Source organism: Phacochoerus africanus, chromosome 14 (genome assembly GCF_016906955.1).
Source record: "Phacochoerus africanus isolate WHEZ1 chromosome 14, ROS_Pafr_v1, whole genome shotgun sequence".
Taxonomy (NCBI): Eukaryota; Metazoa; Chordata; class Mammalia; order Artiodactyla; family Suidae; genus Phacochoerus; species Phacochoerus africanus.
The window spans coordinates 18,028,284-18,053,944 of NC_062557.1; the positions used below are offsets into that span (position 1 = coordinate 18,028,284).

Here is a 25,661-nt window from a genome sequence, read left to right on the forward strand (position 1 = left end):
ATGGGTTCTAAGGGTGATTTATAAGTAAAGACAGAAAATGATTTTTTCCTTCAAGTTCCAGACCCAAAAAATGAATATAAACTTTTGGGAAAGTAATTGAAAATGCAGACAATTTTAATTCCATTCCATTTTTTTTCATCAGAGTTCTCAGCCATAATCCTTTGACAACAGTTGAAGATTCGTATCTTTATAAATTACCAGCGCTGAGATACTTGTAAGTATCACAACCGTCTCATGGGAGATTGAGTGCTTTGCCTAAAAAGTGACAATTTAAATTTTAAGTGGTGTGAGTTCCTGTCCTGGCTCAGTGGTAGTGAACGCGACTATTATCCACGAGGATGCGGGTTCCATCTCTGGCCTCGCTTAGTGGGTTGGGCATCGGGCGTTGCCATGAGCTGTGGTGTAGGCTGCAGACACAACTTGGATCACTAGTTGCTGTGGCTGTGGCGTAGGCCGGGAACTTCCATATGCCGCCCCCGTGGCCCTAAAAAGACCAAAACGAAAACATAATAATAAGAATTTTAAAAGGTTGTAGTGTTCAGCACCAAGGTCATTCATTTGACGATGCCAGTCAGTTTAAATTTCGTCGGTAGGAGCTCTTTGGAATTACCATCTATGGCAAGTAAGAAGCCAGAATTGAAGTAATTACATGTTAGGCATTTTTTTCTTTTTTAAGTCTAGAATTTTTGTCCTTGTGTTTATATCATGCATGTTTGGGCTTTTCCTTCAGAGACCTGGGAACAACACAAGTGTCACTTACAACGGTTGAAAGTATCCTCATGATGACCCTTGAATTGGAAAAGCTGTAAGTTGTTGATTTTTCTTACATTTATTTTCACTTAAATTTTTCAGGTTTGTTGTGTTATTTTCCTCAGTCAGATTTTTTCATGTGTCATTTTCATTAATAAGAGTCATGACTAGCGTAGGAAACTTCAAATAATGTACTTTCATTTCTCCCCTCCCAGCCCTTGTGTCATTTGTGTTGTTTTGCTTTGCTGCTCTTTGTGTTTCATTTTGGACAGTTTCTCTGCCTCAGTGTTTCCTGGTCCTTTCTTTTGCAGTGTCTAACCTGCCATTAAGCCCATCCTGTATCTTTTTCATTTAGAAATTGGCTTTCACCTCTAGAAGCTCAGTTCGGGTGTGTTTTACGTCTTCTATGCGTCTCCTTAACATTTTCAGTCTGGATTTTTTTCACACATGCAATACAGTAATAATAACTTTTTTCCTATGTATTAAAAATTTTAATGTTCTTTTCTGCTGATTCTAACATCTGTGCAGATTATGGGTTCGCTTTGATTGAGTACTTTTTCTCCTCCATATGGGACATATTTTCCTGCTGCTTTGCATGCTTGGTGATTTTTCACATAATTCCAGACATTGTGAATTTTAGTGTATTGTGTGCTATATATTTGTATATTCTTCTAAAATGCTTGAACTTTGTTTTGGGTGGAACAAAACAGTTTATCTTTTTAGGTCTAGTTTTTTGTTGTTGTTGCTGTCACTTTTTTTTTTTTTTTCCTTTTAGGCCGCACTCACAGCATGTGGAGGTTCCCAGGCTAGGGGTCGAATCGGAGCTACAGCTGCCGGCCTACACCACAGCCACAGCAATGCCGGATCCAAACTGCGTCTGCGACCTACACCACAGGTCGCAGTGACGCCATATCCTTAACCCACTGAGCAAGGCCAGGGATCAAACCCGCAACGTCATGGTTCCTAGTCGGATTCGTTTCTGCTGCACCACAACGGGAACTCCCTAGGTCTCGTTTTTAAGATTTGTTAGGTATGACCACAAGTAGCCTTTAGTCTAGAGCTCATCATTTGAACCTGCTGAGGGGAGTTGCCGTCGTGGCTCAGTGGTTAACTGAATTCAACTAGGAACCATGAGATTGCGGGTTGGATCCCTGCCCTTGCTCAGTGGGTCAAGGGTCCAGCATTGCCATGAGCTGTGGTGTAGGAGGCAGATGCGGCGTGGATCCCGCGTTGCTGTGGCTCTGGCGTAGGCCAGTGGCTACAGCTCCGATTAGACCTATAGCCTGGGAACCTCCATATGGGGCAGGAGCGGCCCTAGGAAAGGCAAAAAGACCAAAAAAAAAAAAAAAAAAGAAGAAGAAGAAAAAAGAAAAGAAAGGAAGAAAGAAACTGCTGAGACAAGTCCTTTCTGAGTATCGTAAGGTTTTCCCGTCTGGCTTGTAGGAACAGGTACTATTTCCCATGCTGTGTGATACCCATTTATTCTGATTAATCCTTTAATGTGGTTCTTTTCTTGGCCTCAAGGAATTCCTCACACACCTGCACTGACCAACACTTTGCTGAATAGTCCAGAGATCCCTCTGCATGTCTCCAGAGTTCTCTGTCTGTGCCTTTCTTTTCTCTCTAGTACTCTGCTTTGTGAACCCCTGTTACCTTGGTTTTCCCAGACTCTCAGCTCCATTTCCTGAGTCAGGGAGTCCATCAGTCTCTGACTGGGTTTCTCTTCCCTGTCCGATGACCCGAAAACTCTCTCAAAGAAGTGAGCAGGGCAATCATAGGGATCACTTCCTCATTTCCCATCTCTTGGGGATCACTGAACCTTATTGCCTGAGATGCGGTTTCTTGAAAACTGTCTTTTCACATCTTTGGCCCCTTCGCAGCATATGGGGTTCCCAGGCCAGATCGGATCCGAGCTGCCGTTGCAACCTAAGCCACAGCTGTGGCAACACTGGCTCCTTAACCCACTGTGCCGGGCTGGGGATCGAACCTGCGTCCCAGTGCTGCCAAGACGCCACCTAATCCCATTGCACCTGAGCGGACACTCCACCAATAACATTCTTTAAGTCTGTTTTGTTTTGATACAGAGTCCAATCAGAGATTAGGCATCTCATGTCATATCTTTGTTTCTTTTAATCTGGAGTATTTCGCGGGTATTTTTTTTTTTTTTCAGTCTTTTTGAAGAAGCTAAGCCAGTTGTCTTGTGCATTTCCCTACAGTGTGGATTTGTCTGTTTCTTCATGAGATTCAAAGTAAACATTTTGGGGAGGAATGCTTCGTAGACACTGTATCCTTCCTACTTCCTCCCTCTGGGTGGCCCAGTGCTATGTTTGATCACTTGTTTAGGGAGCTGTCTTCCATATCGCTCCATTGGAAAGTGATTTTCCCCCTTGGTAATTCATAAATAATCTGTGGGATCAGTGAGGGTCCTACTGTCAAACAGCTCTTCGCCCAGCTGTGCATCAGTGGTGATCCTTGTCTGAATCAGTTATTACATTGGTAGTTGCAAAATGACCCTTTCCCTTTTGTTTGGCTGCCCGCACAGCAGATGGAAGCTCCTGGGCCAGGGATCAGATCCGAGCCAGAGGTGTTCCAGCTGTGGCAATGCCAGATCCTTAACCATTGCTCTCGGCCAGGAATCGAAGCGGCGCCTCCACAGAGACAAGCCAGATCCTTAACCCACTGCACCACAGCGGGAATTCCCAAGAGGATGCTCCTAACTCTATCATTCCTTATGCATTTATTAGCTAATACTACTCTGTAAAGAAGAGCTCTCCCTCTTGTCTTTTCACTTATCATTACGGACTCGTGTGCCCTTCTTTAACTTAATGCTGTTATACCTTATTGTCATGCTCGCATTCTTCTTTTGAATGTTCAGATTGTCCAGATCTGGCCAATACAGTCTCTGTTATTGTTTAACCACACAGTGTTTCTTTATTTAGTACCTTCTAATATATTTGCTACTCACAACTAGGAATTGAGAAAGGGACTCCAGAAGCTGGGGACTTGTTCAGACTCCTCCTAGAAATCTGCCCTCTTGCTGTGTACTACTGGTAAACTCACAGTGAGCTTTTGGGTTGGGAGGAGATACTTCCGAATTAAACTACAGGCCAATGTCCCCCAATTCTGATACGTATCACTTTTTTCGTCTAGGCACACTATATCTACTGCCATCCTCATCCTTCCGTTGGGTACCTCTGTCCTCCTGCATGTTTACTTACAACAGCCAAGAGCAGCCCTTGACCAGCTAGTCCCTATGCAATGCTCCAGTTCATATGCCCTGTGGTGGCTGTGGCCTGCCTCTCCTACCTGCTCAACTAACTCCTCTACCACAAATTTAATTCTCTGCATTTCCGTTTATAGGATCTTGCCTAGCCATATGGCCTGCTGCCTCTGCCAATTTAAAAGTAGCATTGAAGTTGTCTGCAAGACAGTCAAGCTGCATTGTGACAGATGCCTGAAAAACAGCGCGCGTTGTGGTGAGTCCGAATTGCCTGGTGATACATTTTTAAATGTTTATTTAATGTTTATTTTTAATCAGTTATGATGGGTTGTTGAATGAATGGTGTAATTGCAATAGTTTTATTCATTCAGCATTCCAGCTCCCTAAATTTCTAAGAACTACTCCCTTGCTAAAGGTCAGATTCTTGGTTACATTATTAAGCTAATAACAGCTCAGTTACATTAGCTGCCTGATGTAAGTGACCCACATAAAGGAGCAAGAGAAAGAAAGGAATGCAGAGGGGAAGGGAATCAACCTTAATGGCCACATACTATGTTCGGTGCTCCCTGCAAATGGAACTTATTCCTACAGTGCACCACAGTGTGTAAACTGATTTTAGATACGTTAAGTCTCAAGTACCCTTTGTCTTCTACAACAGGCGTAAATGTAGTTCTGATTAGTTTGTTTGTTTTGTTTGCAGTTGTATGATAGAGTGTAAGCAGTGCCCTTTTATGGTTTATGGTTTACCTGAGAGTTTCTGGTTCCATAACCCGAAGCTGCTACCTAGCCCTTCGAATGGGTAGGAGAGCTCTTTTATTCTTAGACCGTCCAGCTCTGAACTTGCTCTAGATCTCAAGCTTTTCTACCCACAAAACACTCGGGTGCTTTCAACTATTTTTCTGTATATTAGATTTATTGACACCCCCTTAACAACTTCAAAACCTGCTTTCCTGCCCAGAGGGCTCGAATACGCGTCTCCATCCATGATCTAGAGCACACTGTAAAGGACACGTTGCTACTTAGATGAAGACCATGTTGCTTCTTTTTCAAAACAGTGTTTTCAGTTTTTTTAACCAATTATATTGCTCCCTTCTCCCCCAGAAGTGGGCAGAAAAGGCGTGTTTGATCTGCCTTTACAGGTGAGGGAAAGCAAGGTCAGAGGCGTTCAGTGTCGTGGCCTAGTGCTCAGACCCCTGTCGCCAGCTTTGGGCTCTCGGCCAGTCTGGGCTCCTCCTTCCTCGTGACCCTTCCCTCCTCCCCTGACCCTCACCACCGCCACCCCAAACGCTTTTAATCCTTCTGGAGGAGAAGCCCAGCTACACAGTGGTACACATTACCTTCCCGTAGTGAGCAGCTTTGGATGGTTCCGCAAGCAGAGCTGGAAATAGTCGAAGTGAAATGAAATGAAAGCAAAGTAGGCTTCTGGCAGAAGTTGCTTTTTCCCTCTTGCCTTTTAGGACCTCACGTATTAACATTCCACGTTGGCATACAGCCTGGAAAAAGTCTCTCAACCTGCACCCCAGATCCCTGCCCAAATTTTAGCAAAGAACCAGGGTGGACATAGTGTCTTCTTCTGTGTAGAACCTTCGGTTGTGAGGGCTGGGATATTTGGAAGCAGGGGCCGGGCAAAGGACTCGGTGGGTAGATGGAGAAGGACAAGTACAGGTGAGGACCTGTGGGCCGCAGGTGTTGTCGCGGTCCCCTGTGATAGCAGCAAGAACACAAGCACAGTGAAGAGGTGGAGAGACGGGGCCAGCCCCTCTGCTTCTGAGGCAGGAAGGATGGGGTGTGTGAGCCTGGGGGAGGAGTCACAGTAGATCCGCAGGGCCCAGCTGAGTCCGGGAGTGTTTGTCTTCCAGCCCTGGCTTTTCTCGAGTCCTGGGCAGCTGGCCCCTGGGGTCCAGTGGACTAGTCCTAAATGTAGTCGCTGTATTTCACGTTATGGAGCTCTCTGAATGAAGAGGCACTTTTTGGGAAGCTGTCTTCTGCCACCGGTTGTTGTTGCCAGTCGTAGGTCTAAGTGTGGGTTTCTCTGTCTCCTCTCTAAGTGGCCCTCGGAGGTTTGCTGATGCCTAGTGTATTTGCCTGGGATACGTGGCTGATGGGACAAGGGCTGCCCCATCAGTCTTCCATGTTCAGAACCAGTCTCTTCCTTTTTGACAGGTAAAGAAACATCTCTAGGGCACGCAGAAGGATCATTCATGAAGGTGCTACAAGCCCGGAAGAAGAACACCAGCACCGAGCTGATTATTGAGCCAGAGAGGCCGTCCTCAGGCAGAAGTCGTGTCAGCTTGTCGAGCTTCGTGGATGAGCAGCCGGACTTTAGTGACGAAAGTGATGTTATCAGTGCACTCAACTACATCCTGCCGTATTTCTCCGAGGGAAATCTAGAAGATGCAGAATCCACATTGCTGCCATTCATCCAGCTTCTCTTTTCAAATGTAGCAGAGGCAGACATCCCACCGGGCCATTTGAAGACCCCCACCGGGAACCCCTCTGTTCAACCTGAATCCAGTATTTCAACTTATAAAAATAAATTGAGGCAACTCCGTTTTCTGGAAAATTTGATAGATGCAGAAATTCAAGAAAAAATTGATGACGTTCTAAGGAAAGAAAAAACTGCCATGCTTATACAGTCCAACGTGTTAAGTCCCCAACTGAGACGCCACATCCTTCGAAAGAAATTGGAAACCGCCCGACAACAGGAGAAGAGCCTCGAAGAGGTTGAGAGCGCAGAAAAAAGGCCGCCGAAGGTGAACAGGGTCCTCAAGGGCCCCAGGGGCATAAAGAAAAGGCACTTCAGAGAAATGAGAAGGCAGAGCACCAGGAGAAAAGAGAATGCCCAGCCACTGGTGGAGAACGCTGCCAGAGGAAGCAAGCTCAGGGGGCCCTCCGCCAGGGAAGTGGACCAGCTGCACGTGGCCCAGAGGCCCGGGAAGCTAGTGGCAAACTCCTTGGAAAAAGAGGCTTTACTCTTAACGGAACGTAAAGCGGAAGTCTCTTCTTTCCTGAAACAGTATTCGAGGGGCAGGCCTGCTGCTTCTATCCATCCAGAAGCCCCAGGAAAGGTCAAAAAGAAATCAAAGGACTTATCATACACTCTTTTGGTTTTAGAAGACGCTAATGCAATGTCACATCCCAGAAAGATGTACTCCTTCCGCAAGTCTCATTCTCCTTTGCTTCACAGATCGGCCGTTCCCAAAAAGGGCCAGGGGGTCCCAGACAAAAGCTCAAGCTACAGATCACTGTTTGCATTGAGGCCTCCGTCCTCTGCAGTGAGGAACCTCATAAATTCCCCTTCACTAGAGGCTTCGTCGCCTTCAGGAGAACCCAGTTCTCAGGAAAAGGCTTCTCCACAATCCTTTTCTCCTTCAGAGCCTTCTACAGAAAACAATACTCCACAGGTTGTTTTTGAAGAACTTGCTACTGCTTCAGGCACAACTACTTTGTCGGGCACTCTCCCTGCAAGCACCACCCAGAGCACTCTTCCTTCAGGATATTCTGCTGCTCCTGCAGACAACGTTATGCCCACTGTTCAACAACACACCCACAAAATACAGTGGGAGTACCACGGTGTGGGCACTGACGTGGCCTCTATGCCCACAAGCTTCATTGCCCCAGGAGTTCCCTCCCCGGGGACTCGGTTTGAAGCTCAGCTGAACCAGCAGCTGCAGTCCCTCATCCCCAACAATGACGTGAGGCAGCTTATTTCGCATGTTATCCGGACGTTGAGGACGGACTGCTCCGAGCCCCAAGTGCAGCTGGCCTGTGCACATCTCCAGGACAGGCCTCCTGATGAAGCTTCTCAGTGAGCAGCAAGAAGCCAAGGCGTCCAAGGCAGAATGGGATTCGGACCAGTGGAAAACCGAGAACTACATCAACGAGAACACAGAAGCCCAGGGGGAACAGAAGGAGTCGAGTGAGGTGAGCTGGACTTTTCATCCGCTTAGGACAGGCCCATAAAGTGCCCACGCAGGAAGACCGGGGGCTCCTAGCCTGTTTCTTGTCTCAGCCACGAGACCGGCTAAGCCAGTGCCCTCCCTCTTTGCTCATTTAGGGCATGTGGCACTGTTCCTAGGGTAGACGAGAGGAGGGCCTAACGCACAAGATAACTAGGGTTGTAGAAGGAAATGCTGGCCATGAGATTAATAACACTTTGGGTTTGGTCTGTTCTTAAGAACCTATGAGCTGCTCGCCTGAAAGGATGGGGTTTTAGCACAGTGTAAGGATAATCAGCTATTGAGTTCCCCTGCGGTAGCAGCAGGTTAAGGATCCAGGGCTGTCACTGCTGTGGCTTGGGTCACTGCTGTGGCGCAGATTTGATCCCGGGCCCAGACCTTCTGCATGCCTGCCTGGCGGAAAAAAAAAAAAAAAGAAGGAATAGTTAGCTATTATTTAGAAAAGGTGTAAAAATAGTTAGCTTTTATCCTTTCTATCCCCTTGGTTTTAAAAAATTGTGCTTTGTTGTTTTAGCTCCCCAAAGAAGTTCCCGGATATGGCTATAATAACAAGCTCATCTTGGCGATATCTGTGACTGTGGTGGTGATGCTTTTGATTGTAATTTTCTGTCTCATCGAGGTAAGGACAACAACTACGTCAGATTCAGAACCTGCAAACTGAAAAGCACAGCCACCGTTCCACTTACTACCGCTTGAACCCCCTCTTTAGTCACGCGGACTGAAATACGTGGGGTTCTTTTACTGAAACGTATATTCCCAGGATTTTTAAAGGAACTTCACTCCCAGGAGGTCTCTGTAGAATTGAACCCGAGATTAAAAAGGCATTAGACTAGTTGGACAAATTCAGTTTGTAAGAAGACCAGAGGTGACATGCTATTCTTGCATATTTTCTCTACCAAATGTCAGCTGGCCAAGTGGCATTTGCAAATTGTCTTGGATATAAATAGGGTTGCGTGGAATTTCTAGGTTGATCTGCGGAAAACTGACATCGTTAGAGCATTCTAGGCAGGTGGTATCTGATGCCATGTACGCGTGGCCGTGCGATGTCCTTCGGAAGAGTTTTAATGTGTTCATCGCATAGGTCTTAACACATTTTTGGTTGAGCTTATGTATGCCTTTTTATTGATATTGTCCATAGACCCATGTGTTTCCAAGACTTTTGCAGTGTCGTGTTTTCATACTCTGATCCGTGGAAGAAAATGGATACATGGTAATAGAACAGCTACCTAACGGCTTGAGGGGGAAAATAATAGCAGGTCCCCATTTCTCACCCTAAGTAAACATATTTCCATAAATGTGAAAAAAAAAAAAAAAGGGTACAAGAGTATCAGAAAAAAAACGGAGGCAGTATTTTTTTTATAGTCTTGTGGCGGGAAAGTGCCTTCGGAGCCTGATGCCTCAAGCAGAGCCTTTGATAGATTTGACCACCGTGTCTGTGGCACCAACTTAGCGCTGATTTATGCCAAGCGCAGGGTGAAGAGTTTTCCATGTGGTGTCTGATTGAATTCCAACAACCCTGTGAGGGTGAGATCAGCACCCCCTTTTATAGATGACGGAGATCAACTTCGGGCCCCGGTGGCCAAACCAAAAGCAGAAGCCAGTCTCACCCGACTCTGCTTTTCTGTCTTGTCTCCTTGGAGACGGAAGCCCTGGGAAAGATGGGAAACCCTGATGTGTAATTAAAGACCGCATTTATTTATTTATTACGAAGAGTTTTATAAGTCAAGAGGAAGGCAAGAGTGCAGGGGAGAAGGAGGCAGGGGCTGGGAAGAGTAGGCGGTGTGTGGACAGTCTGCCGCCGTGTCTGCCCGTCCTCTCCTCAGGGCTTTTGGGGAGCAGGTTTTGGTAGCCAGGCCGCTGTCTCCTCATGTCATAAAAGGAGTCTAACATTTTCTTCAGGGGCTTTTATAATCTGCCTAGAATCTGTTGGGGTGGACGCAGGGGATCTAGCGTTCCCCCCTCTTGGGAAATCCACTTGTTGTAAGATCTTTCACTGCATGGTTCATTCTTTCTTCACTGACCTGAAATGCTGTCTTTATCCGGACTCTAGTCTGCTGATGCAGTTATCTTTTCCTGTAGAAGTAGCAGTAGCTCACGGCTTCATTCCAGCTGCTCCCGTATGTATTTTATACCTGGCAGGGAAGAGTCCTGCTCTTTGATGTTATCAGCGGGCTCGATCGTCTGTTGTTTAGCTAGTTATTTGTGTTCTATGGGGAAGCTGTTGAGGCTTAGATGTGGATCTCCTGATTTTGTGTGGCGTCATCTGACTGAATTCTCATCTTGCTGCCAGTACAACTTCGGTGGATTCTTTTGGTCTTTTTTAGGTTGCCCATCGCCTCGCATTCAAGTGTGTCTGTCTTCTCCGTTCCAGTGTTTCATTGTCCTTACTGCGTTGATTAGGACCTCCTCAACAGCGATCAGTAGTAGCCGTCACGATAGGCTTCTGACTCTTGTTCTGGACTTGAAAACAATGCTTAGGTTTCTTGTGGATACTTGTATTTTCTTTTCCCCCTTCTGAGAGTTTTTGTTGGGAATTATCTGTTGAATGTTGTCTGAAGCAGTCGGCGAAGTGTACTGCCAGCGGCATGCAAGATGCTAAGTTAGGGCCTTGGGACGAGCCAAGGGACTATTAAACAGGAGAGAATTCCTGGCCTCGGAAGTGATTATCATGGAACTGGTAGACTTAAAATAAAACGGAATGAATAAGGATTTGGAGAAAATTGTTGTGATGGCTAATCATGGTCATGTTTTCTTCCAAAACAGGTCTGTTCTCGTAAGAGAGCGTTGCGGGAAGGGAACGTAGGACGCAAAAGGTAAACGCTGGTCTTTTAAGACAGAGTTTTTTGGAACTAGGGAACGTAGAACTCATCTCTTTCAGTCTCCTCGTTTTACAGGGAAGAAGCCACTGACGGCAGGAAGAATGTTTCTTTACCCTAATACTTTATTCACCAGCAGAATTAGCTCCCGGCCAAAGCTGAGTTCGAATGAGACTGGTCCAGATTCATCCGCTTTCTCTAGTCCTTTGAGGAACGAGGGTGGAGGGGGAGCGGTTTGGGTTGTCCCCGTTCCTGCTGGTGGTGGGCATTGGACCAGGAGAGGCTTCTCGGAGGCTCCGGGGTAGGGAAGGCCGCGTGGTTTTGGGAGTTTGGGGGCTCCTAGGCCCCCTCCAAGTGGATGACATGGAGCAGATAACTCCTTCCTGTACAGTGGCAAGCAAACTTGCCTTGTCGTCCTGCTGGCCTTCCGGCCCCCACCCTCTATCCGCTTTATCCAAACCTCATAGAGTTCTAACTGGAGGAAGCTTGAGACACTAGTTTGTCTCTCCCTTTTACAATAAGGAGGAGGAGAGAGAGCAAGGGAAAATGTCTCGCCCCATTGACTCACCGCTAGTGAGTATGAAAAAGAAGACGGGCCCTTTCCCCTGGGGACGTCCTGTTGTCCACACCATGCTTGGGCTCTTGGCCTCATTTTCGGTCACAACTCAGGACACACATGCTATACGGACCTCCGTCATTTCTAAGCCAAACGTATCGTGCCCTCTGACTCTTTTTCTCTATTCTGTTTGCATTGAGAAAAGAGTATTTTATGTTTTTGTGCTGGTCACGGCCTTCAAACTGATCTCACAATTCACTCACACATCAGTGAGAGCCTGCAGTTTGAAGGTCAGCAAGCCTGGGAGTTGCCATCGTGGCTCAGCGGAAACGCCTCCAGCTAGCATCCGTGAGCACGTGGGTTGGATCCCTGGCCTTGCTCACTGGGTTAAGGATCTGGCATTTTGGGAGCTGTGGTGTAGGTCACAGACCTGGCTTGGATCCTGCATCGCTGTGGCTGTGGCTGTGGCTGTGGCTGTGGCCAGCAGCTGCAGCTCCGATTTGACCCCCTAGCCTGGGACCTTCCATGTGCCGTGGGTGCAGCCCTAAAAAGGAACAAACAAACCAACGAACAAACAACAAAACAACCAAAGGCAGCAAGCTAGATAACTTTCCTAGGTGGACTCAGGTGTTTGCTTGGTGGGGTTCAGCTTCTGGGATAAAGCACCTAGGAAACTAGCATCACCTTCCCCCCCACCGCCAGCAAATGACACATGGGGAACGACGTCTGAAGGGGACTCGTGTAAAATGCGTCTAGAGAGTTAATGTTCTTCCGCCCAGCATGATTGGGCAGTGTTTGCACTGCCCAGGGGCCCTTGGGTAAGGGCCACAAAGCCGAGTGGGGCTGAAAATCCTGCCTTTACTCCGTGCGAAGCCACATGCCAAAGGCTCCCCAGAGACACGGAGGGGCCGTCTGGGACAGACTTGGAGACCTTCGGGAAGGCCGGCGTGCTTGGAATTGTTCTCGGGATCCCGGATATGGGGTGCTTGGGCTCGTTGGGACTGGGGGCTGAGGTATCCACTTAGTCCTGGTGGGACCAGAGCGAGCACGCCGCGAGGGAGGTGGGAGGGGCACGTGCCACTCACTGTGTGTGTTTTCCTCCAAGGGGCTTTTTCGGCTTTCTGCTGCGTAAGAGACGCTCGGGGGAGAGCGAGAGCAAGGTAAATTTGAGGAGGACAGAGTGCTGTGGCCAGAGAAAGGAGGGGAGGTGCAGACTTAATATCTCCCTTTCTGCGTTGCAGAGGGAGGGCTTTTTTTGGAGAAGGCGGCCACTCTGGCTTCAGGACATGTACAGACCTCTCAACGCCACACGCAAGAAAAACATGGCCCAGAAGCTACACGACAAGGAGTCTTCTGATGAGGAAGAGGTCCTCCATGAGGGTGCGGGGTAAGTGAGGGGGGACGATGTAAAGTTCTGGTCTCAAAGGAGGGAACAGGAGTTCCTCTTGTGGCCCAGCGGGTTGTGAACCTGATCAGTATCCCTGAGGACTCGGTTCCACCCCCGGCCTCGCTCAGTGGGTTAAGGATCCGGCGTTGCCGTGAGCTGTGGTGTAGGTCGCAGATGAGGCTCGGCTCTGGCGTTGCCGGGGCTGTGGTGTAGGCCGGCTGCTGCAGCTCGATTCGACCCCTAGCCTGGGAACTACCGTGTGCCACAAGTGGGGCCCTGAAAAGCCACAATAAAATAAGGAAATAAGGGAACGTTTCCCTGCCGCTTCTGAGAGTAAAAGCCTTGGCATTATTCTTCTTACTCCAGGGAGGTCAGTGAAGCCCCAGCAGATGTGGTTCTGACCATAGAATCGGACGTGGAAGACCTGGGTGAGGAGAGTGACGCGGCACCTGAGGTTCCCCCCGAGTGAGCCCCGTCCTGGCTCAGGCCGCCTACAACGTGTGTGTATAGCACCAGATTCTAGGAATTGCTTGTAAAATATTTTTGTTGTTGTTCTAGTAAAGTGTACATTCACAACCAATTCTAGCCATGTGGTAAGGAATTAGAATGTAAGCAGCCGAATTATTTCTATGCCAGTGACAAGGGCCGCTGGCAAGAAACTGCAGAGCTGACGCTAGAACCCCTGGTGGTAGCCGGTACTTGCACAAGAGGAAATGCGGGCCAAGGAGGGGGAAGAGGAGGAGGAAGGGCGCTTCTCTCCCTCGTTTCCCCAGTAGAATCAGTCCCTGGGAACTTGCGAACATGTCATCCTCAAGGGGCGTAGAGCATCAGGTCAGATAACAGCGTGTGCTGGTGCCCTCTCTCCTGGCTCATCAAGTACCAGTTGTTTACAGCATGTTTCCAGGCCGGAAAAAACAGAAGAAGAAGAAGGTGTGAGAGCGGCCACCGCCCAAGACGGCTCTCCTCAGGCCTCACAAGGGCCTCCCTGGCCTCTCCTGACCTCCCTGAGGGTCTGCCATGGGCTGCTCGGCGCCCTCCAGCCCAGCCCAGCACCAGACCTTCCCGCTTCCTCCCTCACCCAGCACAGGCCTCCGGCTGCAAGATTCCAAGGGTTAGGTAATGACAGTAGCTGCAAAGGCTCTTCCACTGCTGCAAAGAAAGTCATTAATCAACCACAGTTAGTAAGTCGATGAGAGTTAAATACCTTAGTGAGAACAAGAAATTCTGAATGAACAAGATTTGGTCATCTGCCAAAAATGGCCACGAACAGTGCCGTTGGTTTAGTAGCATGAGGTAAAGAATGGTGCAAACTGCAGGACAATAGCACAGGGTCCCCCGGAGGAGCAGAGGACCCGGGAGACAGCTAGGAGCTCATCTTTACTATTTGCCTGCTCGGTGCCAAGCCCTGGGTTAGGCCTTTTACGGTCTTATTTAGCCGACAACCCATGGAAGCATATCTTGCTGTCCTCCTTTGACAGACAGGGAAGAGGGTTTGGAAAATACAGGTAACCTGCTCAAGGGCCCAAGGCCATACATCCAACATTTCGCGCTCGGATTGTAGCGCGAAATGTTAGACCCCAAACCTGCAAACCGACACACTGCCCTGGGTGTTAGACCCCAAACCTGCAAACCGACACACTGCCCTGGGTGTAGGGATGCAGAGACATTTAAGCTGCGGTTGCCACCCAAGAGTCACTAACAGGGGTGACAGTAATGGGGGGGAGGAGGATGGCAGCAACTGTCCATTGAGCACCAGGCACAGTACTCGGCGCTTTGGCTACACGGTTGGGTCGCAAGAGCAGCAAGTCCTCGTGTCGCTCAGACGCTGTGCTGAGTGGAGGGTTTGACTCCAGTAAGAGGTGGACCCAAAGGCAGGGAGCTGAAGAGAGACCAAGGAGGAAAATCCTTGTACTGTGGGGCTTACCAAAGTGTGGGCCAGGATCCCAGGTAGCGCCAGCTTCCTTGGGGGGATAGTTCCCTTCTTTCAAAGTCAGTACGTAAAGTGAGGCCTAGGGAATGTTTTTTATATCCCACTCCCTCAGATTTGCACAATTCTTTATTAGCCTCCAGTGCTACCCTACCTTATTTTCTTTTGTTTGTTTGTTTGTTTGTTTTCTTTTTAGGGCTGCACCCTCAGAATGTGGAGTTTCCCAGACTAGGGGTCAAATCAGAGCTGTAGCCACCGGCCTACACCACAAGCCAGAGCAACATGGGATCTGAGACGGGTCTGTGACCGACCCCACAGCTCATGGCAATGCTGGATCCTTAACCCGCTGAGCGAGGCCAGGGATCGAACCCGCAACCTCATGGTTCCTAGTCGGATTCGTTAAGCACTGAGCCATGACGGGAACTCCTACCCTACCCTATTACTGAATTCACATTCCCAGAAGTGAGTTCCTCCTTTGTGCACCTAGCCCTGGATTGAGCAGTGTTTGAGCCAGAGCCCAGAGGTTTCACCTAGGCAGGCTGTGCGCGAGCTGTCTCCTCTTGAGTCGGGCCACACCCCCAGATGTAGCCTGGAAGGGAGGGGGTGCCCAGGGTCAGGTGGTACGAAACAGCACTGCCCAGGACTGCCTCTGTCTCCACCTTACCGATGGACAGACTGGCTCGGAGCCCGGCTCCTTGCTGAGATCTAAGTGATGGAAGGAGAGAGGGCGCTACAAGGCCAACAGCCACCAAACGAATGACAATCCTCGCTGATCCCGATGACGTGTGTTAGAGAAACCAGCCAGTGTTTAAAGTACTGTGAGATGAGCCAACGTGTGATTAGGGCAGAAGTGACGCAGAGAAGAGAAGTGGCAGGATTCAGAGGCGGGAAGAGTGGGAAAGTAGGGAGAGTCCATGAACGAGGTGGAGCTTGAGCCGGGCCTGGATCCTGTGCCCCACACGGTGCCCGGTGCTGGGGAAAGAGTGGTGAGGGCAACGTCTGTGCCCCCAAGAGGCCCCTAAGACCTGAGGATAAACAGAGATGACAGTGAGTTGACGGGACAATGGCAGTGTACCAAGGAGGGGTTCAGCTCCTGCTTGGCTGGAAAGGAGCAAATGCGAGGGATGGCTTGGAGGAGGGGAAGAGGAAGAAGGCCAAAGAGAAGCTTTTCAGGCTGACGAGATGAAAGAAAGGCCTTCTAGACGGAGGACGGTTCCGAGGCGAGGAGCGTGAAACCGTGGGATGAGCTTGATCTATGTGGTCTGGGGCTCCCAGGCAGGAAGCACAGGGAGGAAGGGGCAGGGGCAGAGGCCGAGCAGGTGAGCGGGGACCACACCTGAGGGGCCTGGCAGCGGCCCGTGGACTTGACCAAACTGAGCACAAACTTCTATGTTCTAAGCAGAGAAGCCACAGGATCAAGCTTGAGTTTTAGAAAGAGGACTTGGATGGTGGCCTGGAAGTAGAGAGACAAAGCGGTCAACTTGGGCGTTCAGACCAAGTGGGAGAAATGGGGCACCAGACCCAAAGTTTTGAGGCAGCTAAAGAACGTGTATGTGGATACACTTGCGTGAGACCTGAAAGGACAAGAGCTTAGTTAGGTTCAGAGAATGAAGGATTGGACTTTTGAGGGTTTTTTTGTGTGTGTGTGTGTGTGTGTGTGTGTGTGTGTGTGTGTGTGTGTGTGTGTGCTTTCTAGGGCCATACTTGTGGTATGTGGAGGTTCCCAGGCTAGGGGTCAACTTGGAGCTGTAGCAGCTGGCCTACAGCCACAGCAGCATCAGATCTGAGCCACCTCTGTGACCTACAGCACGGCTCACGGCAACTCCGATCCTTAACCCACTGAGCAAGGCTAGGGATTGAACCTGCGTCCTCATGGATGCCAAGTCAGATTCGTGCCTTGAGACTTTTTATGGTAAATGCCAAATGATGGTAAGGTCCAGGTGTGGCCTGGGAATGGGGATGAGTGAAGTAAGTGTGGGGAATGCAGGAAGCAGTGGGGAATCACTGGGGTCGTCGTGGAGGCTCCTTCCTTTCCCTTTCGGTAGCTCAGCAGAAAGCCCAGCAGGTCCCAGTGAGCTCGATGGAACAAATAGGCTCCCTGTTCTAACACGCCCATTTGTCATCCAGCAGTGTCCCCTGCTAGTGGTGCAGAGGCTCCTGCCTGAGCCTCCCTGTGAACGTGGCTCCCTCTGGAGCTCCAGCCGTGGGACACGCAGTGCAGCTCAGTCTGGCCTGATCCTCGTCTCTGAAAGCCTGGGGGATCGTGTGCCTCTCTGCCATTGCTCTGCTTTAAGTTTGCCCCCCAGACAACAAAACCCTACTGGATTATAGTGCACATTTAGTTCTACTGCCCTTTTTATGGGACAGGGTGTCGAGGAATTTTGTAGCCAGGAAAATCCATGAGTTGCTGGCATGGCAATGTTGTGGTAAAGGCGAAGGCCTGGAGCCCGGGGCCAAGGTCCCCAACCGTTATGAGGACGTGATTTGTTAATATATCATCTCAGAGGGTCTTGCGTCTGTCTGCTTCAACCCCTGGATCAGGCAGTGTCTTGATTGTCTGGGGGTATGTAACCGATCCCACCGAAACAGAGGCTTAAAGCAGCAGTAAACATTTATTGCTCACCATTTCTGTGAATCAAGAACTTAGGAGTGGCTTGGGCCGTTGGGCTTTGGGTCTCTCCTGAGGTCCTCAGGATCTGGGGCAGGGCTGAGTCATCTGACAGCTTGGCCGAGGCTGGGGGGTCCACTGCCAAGGTGGGTCACTCCTTTCCATGCTGCCCGGGTGGTGCCAGTTGTTGGAAGGAGGCCTCGTTTCCTCCCCGTCTGGGCTTGTCTGTCCACGTGCTACCTGACGGATGTCCGCACATGGGGGCTGGCTTCCTCCAGAGTGAGCTACGGGAGAGCCAGAGAAGTTATCCTCTGCGGGACCGGGTCTCAGAAGGCACACAGCATCACTTCTGTCGTCTAACATGAGGGGTTAGAGGTCAGTCACTCAGGCCAGCTCTCATTCAAGAGGAGGGGATTTAGTCTCCACCTTTGCTTTTTCTTCTATTTCATCCCCTCCCCCCCATGGCACATGGAAGTTCCCAGGCCAGGGATGGAGTCCCAGCTGTAGCATCACTGGATCCTTAGCCCACCGTGTCCACCAGACCAGGGGCAAAACTGGCACCTCTACAGAGACAAGATCGCCCCACTGGCCTTCAGGTTATTTTACCATAGCTGCTTTCCATAGACACAAAACTGCCACTGCCACTCAGAAGTGAGGAACCTTTGGGAAACCACTCATGAGGTCACTGCAGCCCCACAGCCCCAAGGCTGGCGACTTGACAGGGAATGTGGAGTCTGCTGCAGAGGAGGAAAGAGTGGCTTCCAGCTCCTTTCCACCTTCCAGCTGCACACAAGCCCATTTTGTTGGCAGAACCTGCTGTCCGGAATCTGTGAAATGTGGTTCCCAGGCTTCTAGCACCGGCAGAGAAGGGGGTAGAAGTTGGTGTCAGGAGCCAACCAACACTATCCAACCTGCCTCTCCGTATGCGGCTATGGCAAAGACGCCCCCCCCCTTGCACTTGGGCGTGTCTTGGAGCCCCAGAGCCCCGCTCGTCGTTTTGTTTTGTTTTTTGTTTTTTTGGCTGTGCCCATGGCCTGTGGAAGTTCCAGGATCATGGCTCCAGGGATCGGACTCGTGCCACAGCAGTGACAAAGCCCCAGTCCCTTAACCTGCTGAGCCACCAGGGAACTCCACCTATTATTATTATTTTTTAAAATAGGCTTGTGGGCATCCACGTCTTTGTAAAAGCGGGGCATGGGGGGTTGTCAAAAGGTAATAATGTGGTGGACAGCATAGCTAGCTGAGTCACAAAACTGGAAAGTTTCACTCCAGCTGGACAGCAGGTGAGGTACTAGATGCTGGTGACATGCAGTCAGCCCCAGAGATGACGGGTGGAACACCTGGAGTTGGTCCTTAGTTGATCTCTGATCTCGGGAAGGTTCTCCCAGGAGTGGAAGCTGGGCAGACTGAGGGCAAGGCAGCAGTGTGAAAAGGCTTATGTGGCCAATGGCTACCTTACCGGACAGTGCAGATAGCCTGTGTTCACTCTACCCACAATGTGAGGTGGCCAGAGTGTGGATTCCAGGAGGGGTGAGGATGGGGCAAATAGTCCTCTCTGTCCAGGATGTGACTGAGTCTTGGTTTGGGATGCGCAGAGGACTGTGATTTTATGTTGCATCAATGGTAGACCATTTCTTCCTTCTCCTCCTGTGATTACTTGGCAGAAACAGACTGACCTCCTACAGGCCAGCACATGATGCCACGTATTCAGCGCATAAGCTGCAAAGAAACTATGCCATTTGGAGCTGGGGTTTGTAGCCAGATCTGTCTGATGCTGACTCCGGTATCCCCTGCCTTCCATAGGGACCTCACAGAAGAAGGGGTTTATACAGGGTAGACACCGGAACAGGTTAGTGACATGCCTTTCTCTAGAGGCCATTTGAAACTGGCGAGATGCACAGTCCCTGAACTAGCCTGAGAGGAAGGCGGTCGAAAAGCCCAGTCCTAGTCAGGGATCTACATGCACTTAGGGTCAGTTTTAAGAACAGTGAGATTCACCAGCAGAGCCCCCCGCCCCAGCTCCACAAAGCGCCTTGGCGCCTCTCACCATCTATTCGTCCCTCTCACGGGGCAAAAGCAAAGCTGGCCCCAGATGCTCTGTGTTGATTGTTTCTTGCCCTGCAGACTTCGCCCTTTACGGAACAAGCGCTTAAAGGGAGTCCTGGTTAACGCTAAAGAATGCCGCCATCACCACTGAATTCCAGGCACGGAGCATGTGGATGGAAAGTGTATTTTGGAGTGTCCGTCATGGCTCAGCCGTTAACGAACCCGACTAGTATCCATGAAGACGTGGGTTCAATCCCTGGCCTCGCTCAGTGGGTTAATAAGGATCTGGCATTGCCGTGAGCTGTGGTGTAGGTCGCAGATGTGGCTCGGATCCAGCGTTGCTGTGGCTGTGGCATAGGCTGGCAGCTACAGCTCTAATTGGACCCCTAGCTTGCGAACCTCCATACGCCACAGGTGTGGCCCTAGAAAATACAAAAAAAAGACAAAATGGAAAGTAAATAAACTTTACTAAAAGTCAGCTAAGTCACACTAGCCACATTTCAAGTGTGAAAAGGCTTATGTGGCCAATGGCTACCTTACCGGACAGTGCAGATAGCCTGTGTTCATCATGATAGCTCTATTAGATGATGCTAGCACGGAATACGCCCAGAAGGACTCACAAGAAATGGGTCATGGTGGTTGGTTTCAGGGCAGGGAACTGTGAGGCTGCAGTGCCATGTCCCCTTCCGTACCTTTTGAATTTTATACCATGCATTTGGATCGAGTAATTAGAAGATAGAGTTCCTGGGGCGGCTCAGTAGGTTAAGAACCCAACTAGTATCCGTGAGCACCTAGGTTCATTCCTGGCCTTGCTCAGTGGGTTAAGGATATGGTGTTGCCTCAAGTTGTGGCGTAGGTCGCAGATTCGCTCGGATCTACGGTTACCGTGGCTGTGGCGTAGGCCGGCAGCTGCAGCTCCAATTCAACCCCTAGCCCAGGAATAACCATATGCCACAGGTGTAGCAATAAAAAGAAAAGAAAAAAGTTTTTTAAAAAGTTAAATAAAAACAAAAAAGCCCTGGGAATTAAGAATCCCCATATGGGTCACTGTCCTAGGACAGTGAGTCCCAGGAGACTTCCTTTGCATTCAGCCTAAAACAAAAGAAGTACATGGATATTATGATCTCACATTTAAGTTTTTTCACAGTGTAGACTTTGGGCTCCTGCCACCCTCTCTCTGCTCTGTGAGCTCACTGACAGCAAAGTGAAGCAGTAAGTAGCAAGGGGGGGGTTTCAAGGCGAAACAACCAGCTGTCAAGCACTGCCGACAGCCCTTTTTTTTTTCTTCCAGGAGAAAGGTGTGCAGATGGTTGTGATTGTATTCAGCACGAATAAGCGGCAGTCCTAGGACCCGCTGCTAGTATAAGTTATTCCTGGTTCCGTCACAGAGAGAAGCGCCCTGCCTCCTGAGCGAGTTTGAGAATCGGGGTGATAGGGAAAGAGGATCCTGCTCCTCCCCTGTATCCAGGCCAGTTAAGGAGGGAATGGGGGCGGGGGAACATGCAGCCGAATGATGCTTTTATTTATTTTTTGCCTTTTCTAGGGCCGCACCTGCGGCATATGGAGGTTCCCAGGCTAGGGGTCTAATCAGAGCTGCAGCTTCGGCCCGCCCCACAGACACAGCCACTCGGGATCCGAGCTGCACCTGCAACCTACACCACAGCTCAGGACAGCACTGGATCCTTAACCCACTGGGCGAGGCCAGGGATTGAACCCACATCCTCATGGATCTTAGTTGGGTTCATTAACTGCTGAGCCGAGAAGGGAACCCTGAATGATGCTTTTAGAGGAAGACTAGACATAGACCAAAAGGCGACAGGAGGTTAAGACGTTGCTCTGCTCAAGAGGCAACCCCTGGAGCTGTGGGTTTCCAACCTGTGGCCACAGGCCCTGGGAAGGCCAGTTACAGCCGGGGGGCCTCGCAGTGCATGTGTGCACCGAGCACTGGTGCACAGCCAATAAGCACCGTGTCTCCCACACACAGAGTGACTGTGTCGCTAGCAGCGAGCACACGTGGAGTGTGTGCGTGTGGTACCTCGTGGAGATCTTGCGGCTACCTGTGCGTGAGGTAGATCTTACTCCCCCCACCAACAGATGAGGAAACCGAGACTTGGGGGTGAGATGAGGGGGTGGAAACCTTGCCCAGGTTCACAACGGTAACATGTTAGTCAGCACTCTTTATGTTCCAAGTGGAAGAAATCCAACCAAGTACCGCAGATGGCATACAGTCTGTCAGTCATCTCCCCAGGAAGACTGCGGGCTTAGAGCCGGCTGCTTCCGGGGCGCAAACCACGTCGTCCTCTCCCCATCTGTGCTCTCCTCTGCCGTGGCTTCCGCCTCCAGAGGACTCGTGCCCCATGACCGCGAAGATGGTCGTCAGTCATTCCAACGCCGGACCGTTTTCTTCCCTTTTCTGTTTTTATGGCTGTACTCATGACACATGGAGGTTCCCAGGCCAGAGACTGAGTCAAGCCTCAGCTCCTTTCACCCACTGCTCCAGGACAGGGATCGAACCCGCACTTTTGCAGGGACCCAAGCGGCTGCAGTTGCAGTCTAAACCCACCGTCCCACAGTGGGAACTCCGCACACCTTTGTTTTTATTTGGTTTTTCTCTGGGTTTTCTCATTGCTTTGGGCCATGCCTGTGGCATGCGGAAGTTCCCGAGCCAGAAAGAACCCACATCCCAGCAGCAACCCGTGCCACAGCAGTGACCGTGCCGGATCCTTAACCCACCGAGCCACATGGGAACTCCCAACTCCACACCTTTGGACCATGTGTCCAGCAGGAGACCATGACTGGCCAGCCATGCTCAGTGGGGCCTTAACCAGTACTTCAGAGCCCACTTAATCACAGGGAGCAGGGGAGGCTCAGCCCAAAATCGAGGGGAGGATCTGTTACCAGAAGACAAGGGGGTGAGGTGGCGAATGGAGGATTAGAGGTTGAAGCTAGATTGAACTAACTTTGAAGCCTCAACTCTTCTTCTTTTTGGTGCTATACTTGTGGCATATTTAAGCTCCCTGGCTAGCTTTTGAATCAGAACTGCACCTGCTGGCCTATGCCACAGCCATAGCAACGCTGCATCCAAGCTGCATCTGTGACCCATCAGCAGCTTGCAGCAACACCAGATCCTTAACCCACTGAGTGAGGCCAGGGTTCAAATTTCCATCCTCACAGACACTATGTTGTGTTCTTTTTTTTTTCTTCTGTAGCTGTGGTGTGTGGAAGTTTTGGGGCCAGGGATTGAACTTCTGCCCCAGCAGTAACAACGCTGGGTCCTTAACCACTGAGCCATGAGGGAACTCCTATGTTGAGTTCTTAACCCCTGAGCCACAACAGGAACTCCCAAGCCTCCACTCTCAACCGGTTTTCACATGTTCTGAGATGCCATTGTGGTAAGTAAAACACAACCCACTTGAAAGCAATAGTGCCTTCCCGGTAATTTGTGGTCCTTATGCATTTTTGGCCCCGTTAATGGATACTCAAGTTGGAACTAACTATCAGGAGGAGGTCCAAAGACCATTCTGTTTTCGGATGTGAGCTAGGGATTCTTAACTGGGGATGTGTGCCGACAGAGCGAGAGTAAGGAGAGCACGAAGAGCAGGGAGCCAGGAAAAGGCCCAACCCAGGAGGCAGCGAGGGGAAGTCCCAGGATGGCGGCTGTGTGACTAGCGGGACAGACCCTGGAAGAGCGGGCTCTGAGCGAGACGAGCGCTAAGTGCGAAGCCAGAGCCCTGGAGGAGAGCAGAGGACGTGACAGCAGCAGATAGTGCAGGGAGAGGGGAGGGGAAGGGAAACACCCAGAATCCCAGGACGGGAAGCGAGTGTAATTATTAAGCTTGACGGAGAACAATGTCTACATGGCCACGATTTCATAAACACTATCCATTTTCATCTGGAAATAGTGACATCCTGAACCTCAAGAATGGACTGGGGGTGAGACTGTAAAAGAAGCAGCCCTCGCCCATGTTACTAGGAATTCAACAGACAGGGACTAAAATGGATAAATCGAGAATTGGATGTGCAAAGAGATGAGGAGAAAAGCACCAGAAAACAGCTAAAACTCATTCCCTTGGAGTTCCCTTGTGGCTCAGCAGGTTACGGACCTGGTATTGTCACAGCTCAGGTCACTGCTGTGGTGCAGGTTCAATCCCTGGTCCAGGGGAGTTCCCATAGTGGCTCAGTGGAAACAAATCTGACTAGTATGCATGAGGACATAGGTTGGATCCCTGGCCTTGCTCAGTGTGTTAAGGTTCCAGTGTTGCCAGATGCTAGGGCATAGGTTGCAGATGTGGCTTGGATATGGTGTTGCTGTGGCTGTGCCATAGGCCATTGGCTACAGCTCTGATTTGACCCCTAGCCTGTGAACCGCCATGTGCCCTGGGTGTGGCCCTTAAAAAAAAAAAAATGAGAAAGACAATCCCTGGTCTGGGAAAATCTGCATACTGAGAGTGCAACCAAAAAGGGTCGGGGGGGTGGGGGGGTGGGACCCCAAAACCAGCTCCCTAGAAGTAACCAGGCCCACTGTGCTGTCTTAGGAAGTGAGCAAGGAACTGGTCGGGGCAAGGAGCTGCCGTGTGTCCTGTTTTATCACCATTTCATTTCACTTAGTACTATTTACTACTCATTTCACATAATTTCATTTCAATCATGCAAGTAAAACAACTTTGGGTTTTTTTTTCCCAGTTCATTATTTTGTGATTTTTCTCTTCCCAATAAGTGGTAAAACTGACAAATAATTTAAATTTTTAAATCCTTTTTTTTTTTTTTTTTTTTAATGGCTGCACTCAAGACATATGGAAGTTTCTGGGCCAGGGACTGAATCCAAGCTACATCTGTGACATACACCGCAGCTATGACAACACAGGATCCTGTAACCCACTGTGTCAGGCCAAGGGCTGAACCTGTGCCTCTGTAGCAACCTGACCTGCTGCAATAGGATTCTTAATCCACTGCGCCACAGTGGGAACTCCTAAATCCATTTTTAAAAAGAGAGTGGGAAGAACAAGCATCCTACAACAGAATCCAGGAGAGGAGTTCCTGCTGTGGCACAACAGGAGCACTGAGACCAAGTTTGATCCCCAGCACAGTAGGTTAAGGGTCTGGTGTTGCTGCATCTGCGGCAGAGATCACAGCCATGGCTTGGATCTGATCTCTGGCCTGGGAACTCCATATGCCGTGGGGCAGCCAAAAAAAGGAAAAAGAAAAGAAAAAGGAACCAGAATACTAGCTATTCCAGTATTGAGAGAGATGATTACATTAATACTAGTTTGATGATTTCAATCAGATGCCATCAGATGCCATCAAATGCCAAGCAAGGTTATACCTGGGGTCTAAACAAGAATAGATCTCCCTGCAGTGCTCAGAAGAGCAGTGAAAGCAGGGACCTGATTAGATTGGGAAGATGAGAATTACCTAGAACTGTAATAATAATAGCTAGTCATCTTCCAGAGCTTACTACAGACCAGAAACTGTCCTAATGATATTATTTCATCTGATGTTTTCCCCAGTGTACAGATGAGGAACTGAGGTTCGGTGAATTTCTGGAACTTCCCTGAAGTCACACACTCTGGCCGCCTCTGCCTGAGGCCAAGGGGCCAGAGGGCCTTGTGACTCACTTCTCTCTTCTGAGTATCGATCAGATTCAATTCACAAGTTTCTATCTTCAATGCCATCCCCAGGGGCCTATGAAAAATCACGACCCTGTAGCAGTTGTCTTAGCCACTTGTGTTGCCCTGGACCCTGCACTGTTTTAGGGAAAGCCCAGCAAACACTACGGAGTAGAGCTGAGATTCAGATCTAAGCACGCCTGGATTCAAAGCTCGTGTGCTCTGCCACTGAACTACCTCCTCCTCCAACTAGAATCAGAAAGAGCCAGGTGAGAACCCAGGTTCTACCCCTTATGAGTTGTGTGGTCTCGGGCCCCCAAGTCACTTAACCTCCCTTATGTGTACTATGGGGATAACGGGGGTACCCACCCTTCCAGTTGTTTGGCAAGGGCAGATCAAAATTCCAACCTGGCAAACAGTAGAAGCTTCTATCTCCACAACTGTCAAACCCTTACCCCTCATCTCCCAGGTCGGGACAGAGAATCTCACGTTTTATTATGCTCCAGATCCATTGGCACTGAGGGCAGGGGACGGGAGGGATGATCGAGCCCAAGTTTTTGGACGCCAGCCTCTAGTGACTCTTCAGGGTGAGAGTGGGGTTCGGGAATCTGTATATTGGACCTGTCCCCAGGGAATTCTGATGCCTGTGGTTCTCCTCCCTGACTTGGAATAACTCTGGACAGGGCTTGAGATCTAAGCTTTCAGATCAGTGGGAGGCGAACTGTCTTTGCAAAGGTTTTGAGCCCTTCCTGGCCTCCCTCCCACTGTGTCTGTGTACCTCCCTTT

The 25,661-nt window shown here is 49.8% G+C and overlaps 1 protein-coding gene across 1 annotated transcript; it reads left to right on the top strand.

The window, feature by feature from the left end:
- The first annotated feature begins 720 nt into the window (after positions 1 to 720).
- Positions 721 to 13,268, top strand: LOC125114048 (leucine-rich repeat-containing protein 37A-like). The gene is given in 9 exon segments (XM_047757073.1): positions 721 to 805; positions 4,111 to 4,226; positions 6,134 to 7,742; positions 7,744 to 7,894; positions 8,444 to 8,548; positions 10,693 to 10,742; positions 12,407 to 12,461; positions 12,543 to 12,688; positions 13,055 to 13,268. Coding segments are annotated over 9 exon segments (2,361 nt in total). The 5' UTR covers positions 721 to 779; the 3' UTR covers positions 13,158 to 13,268.
- Positions 13,269 to 25,661: the final 12,393 nt, after the last annotated feature.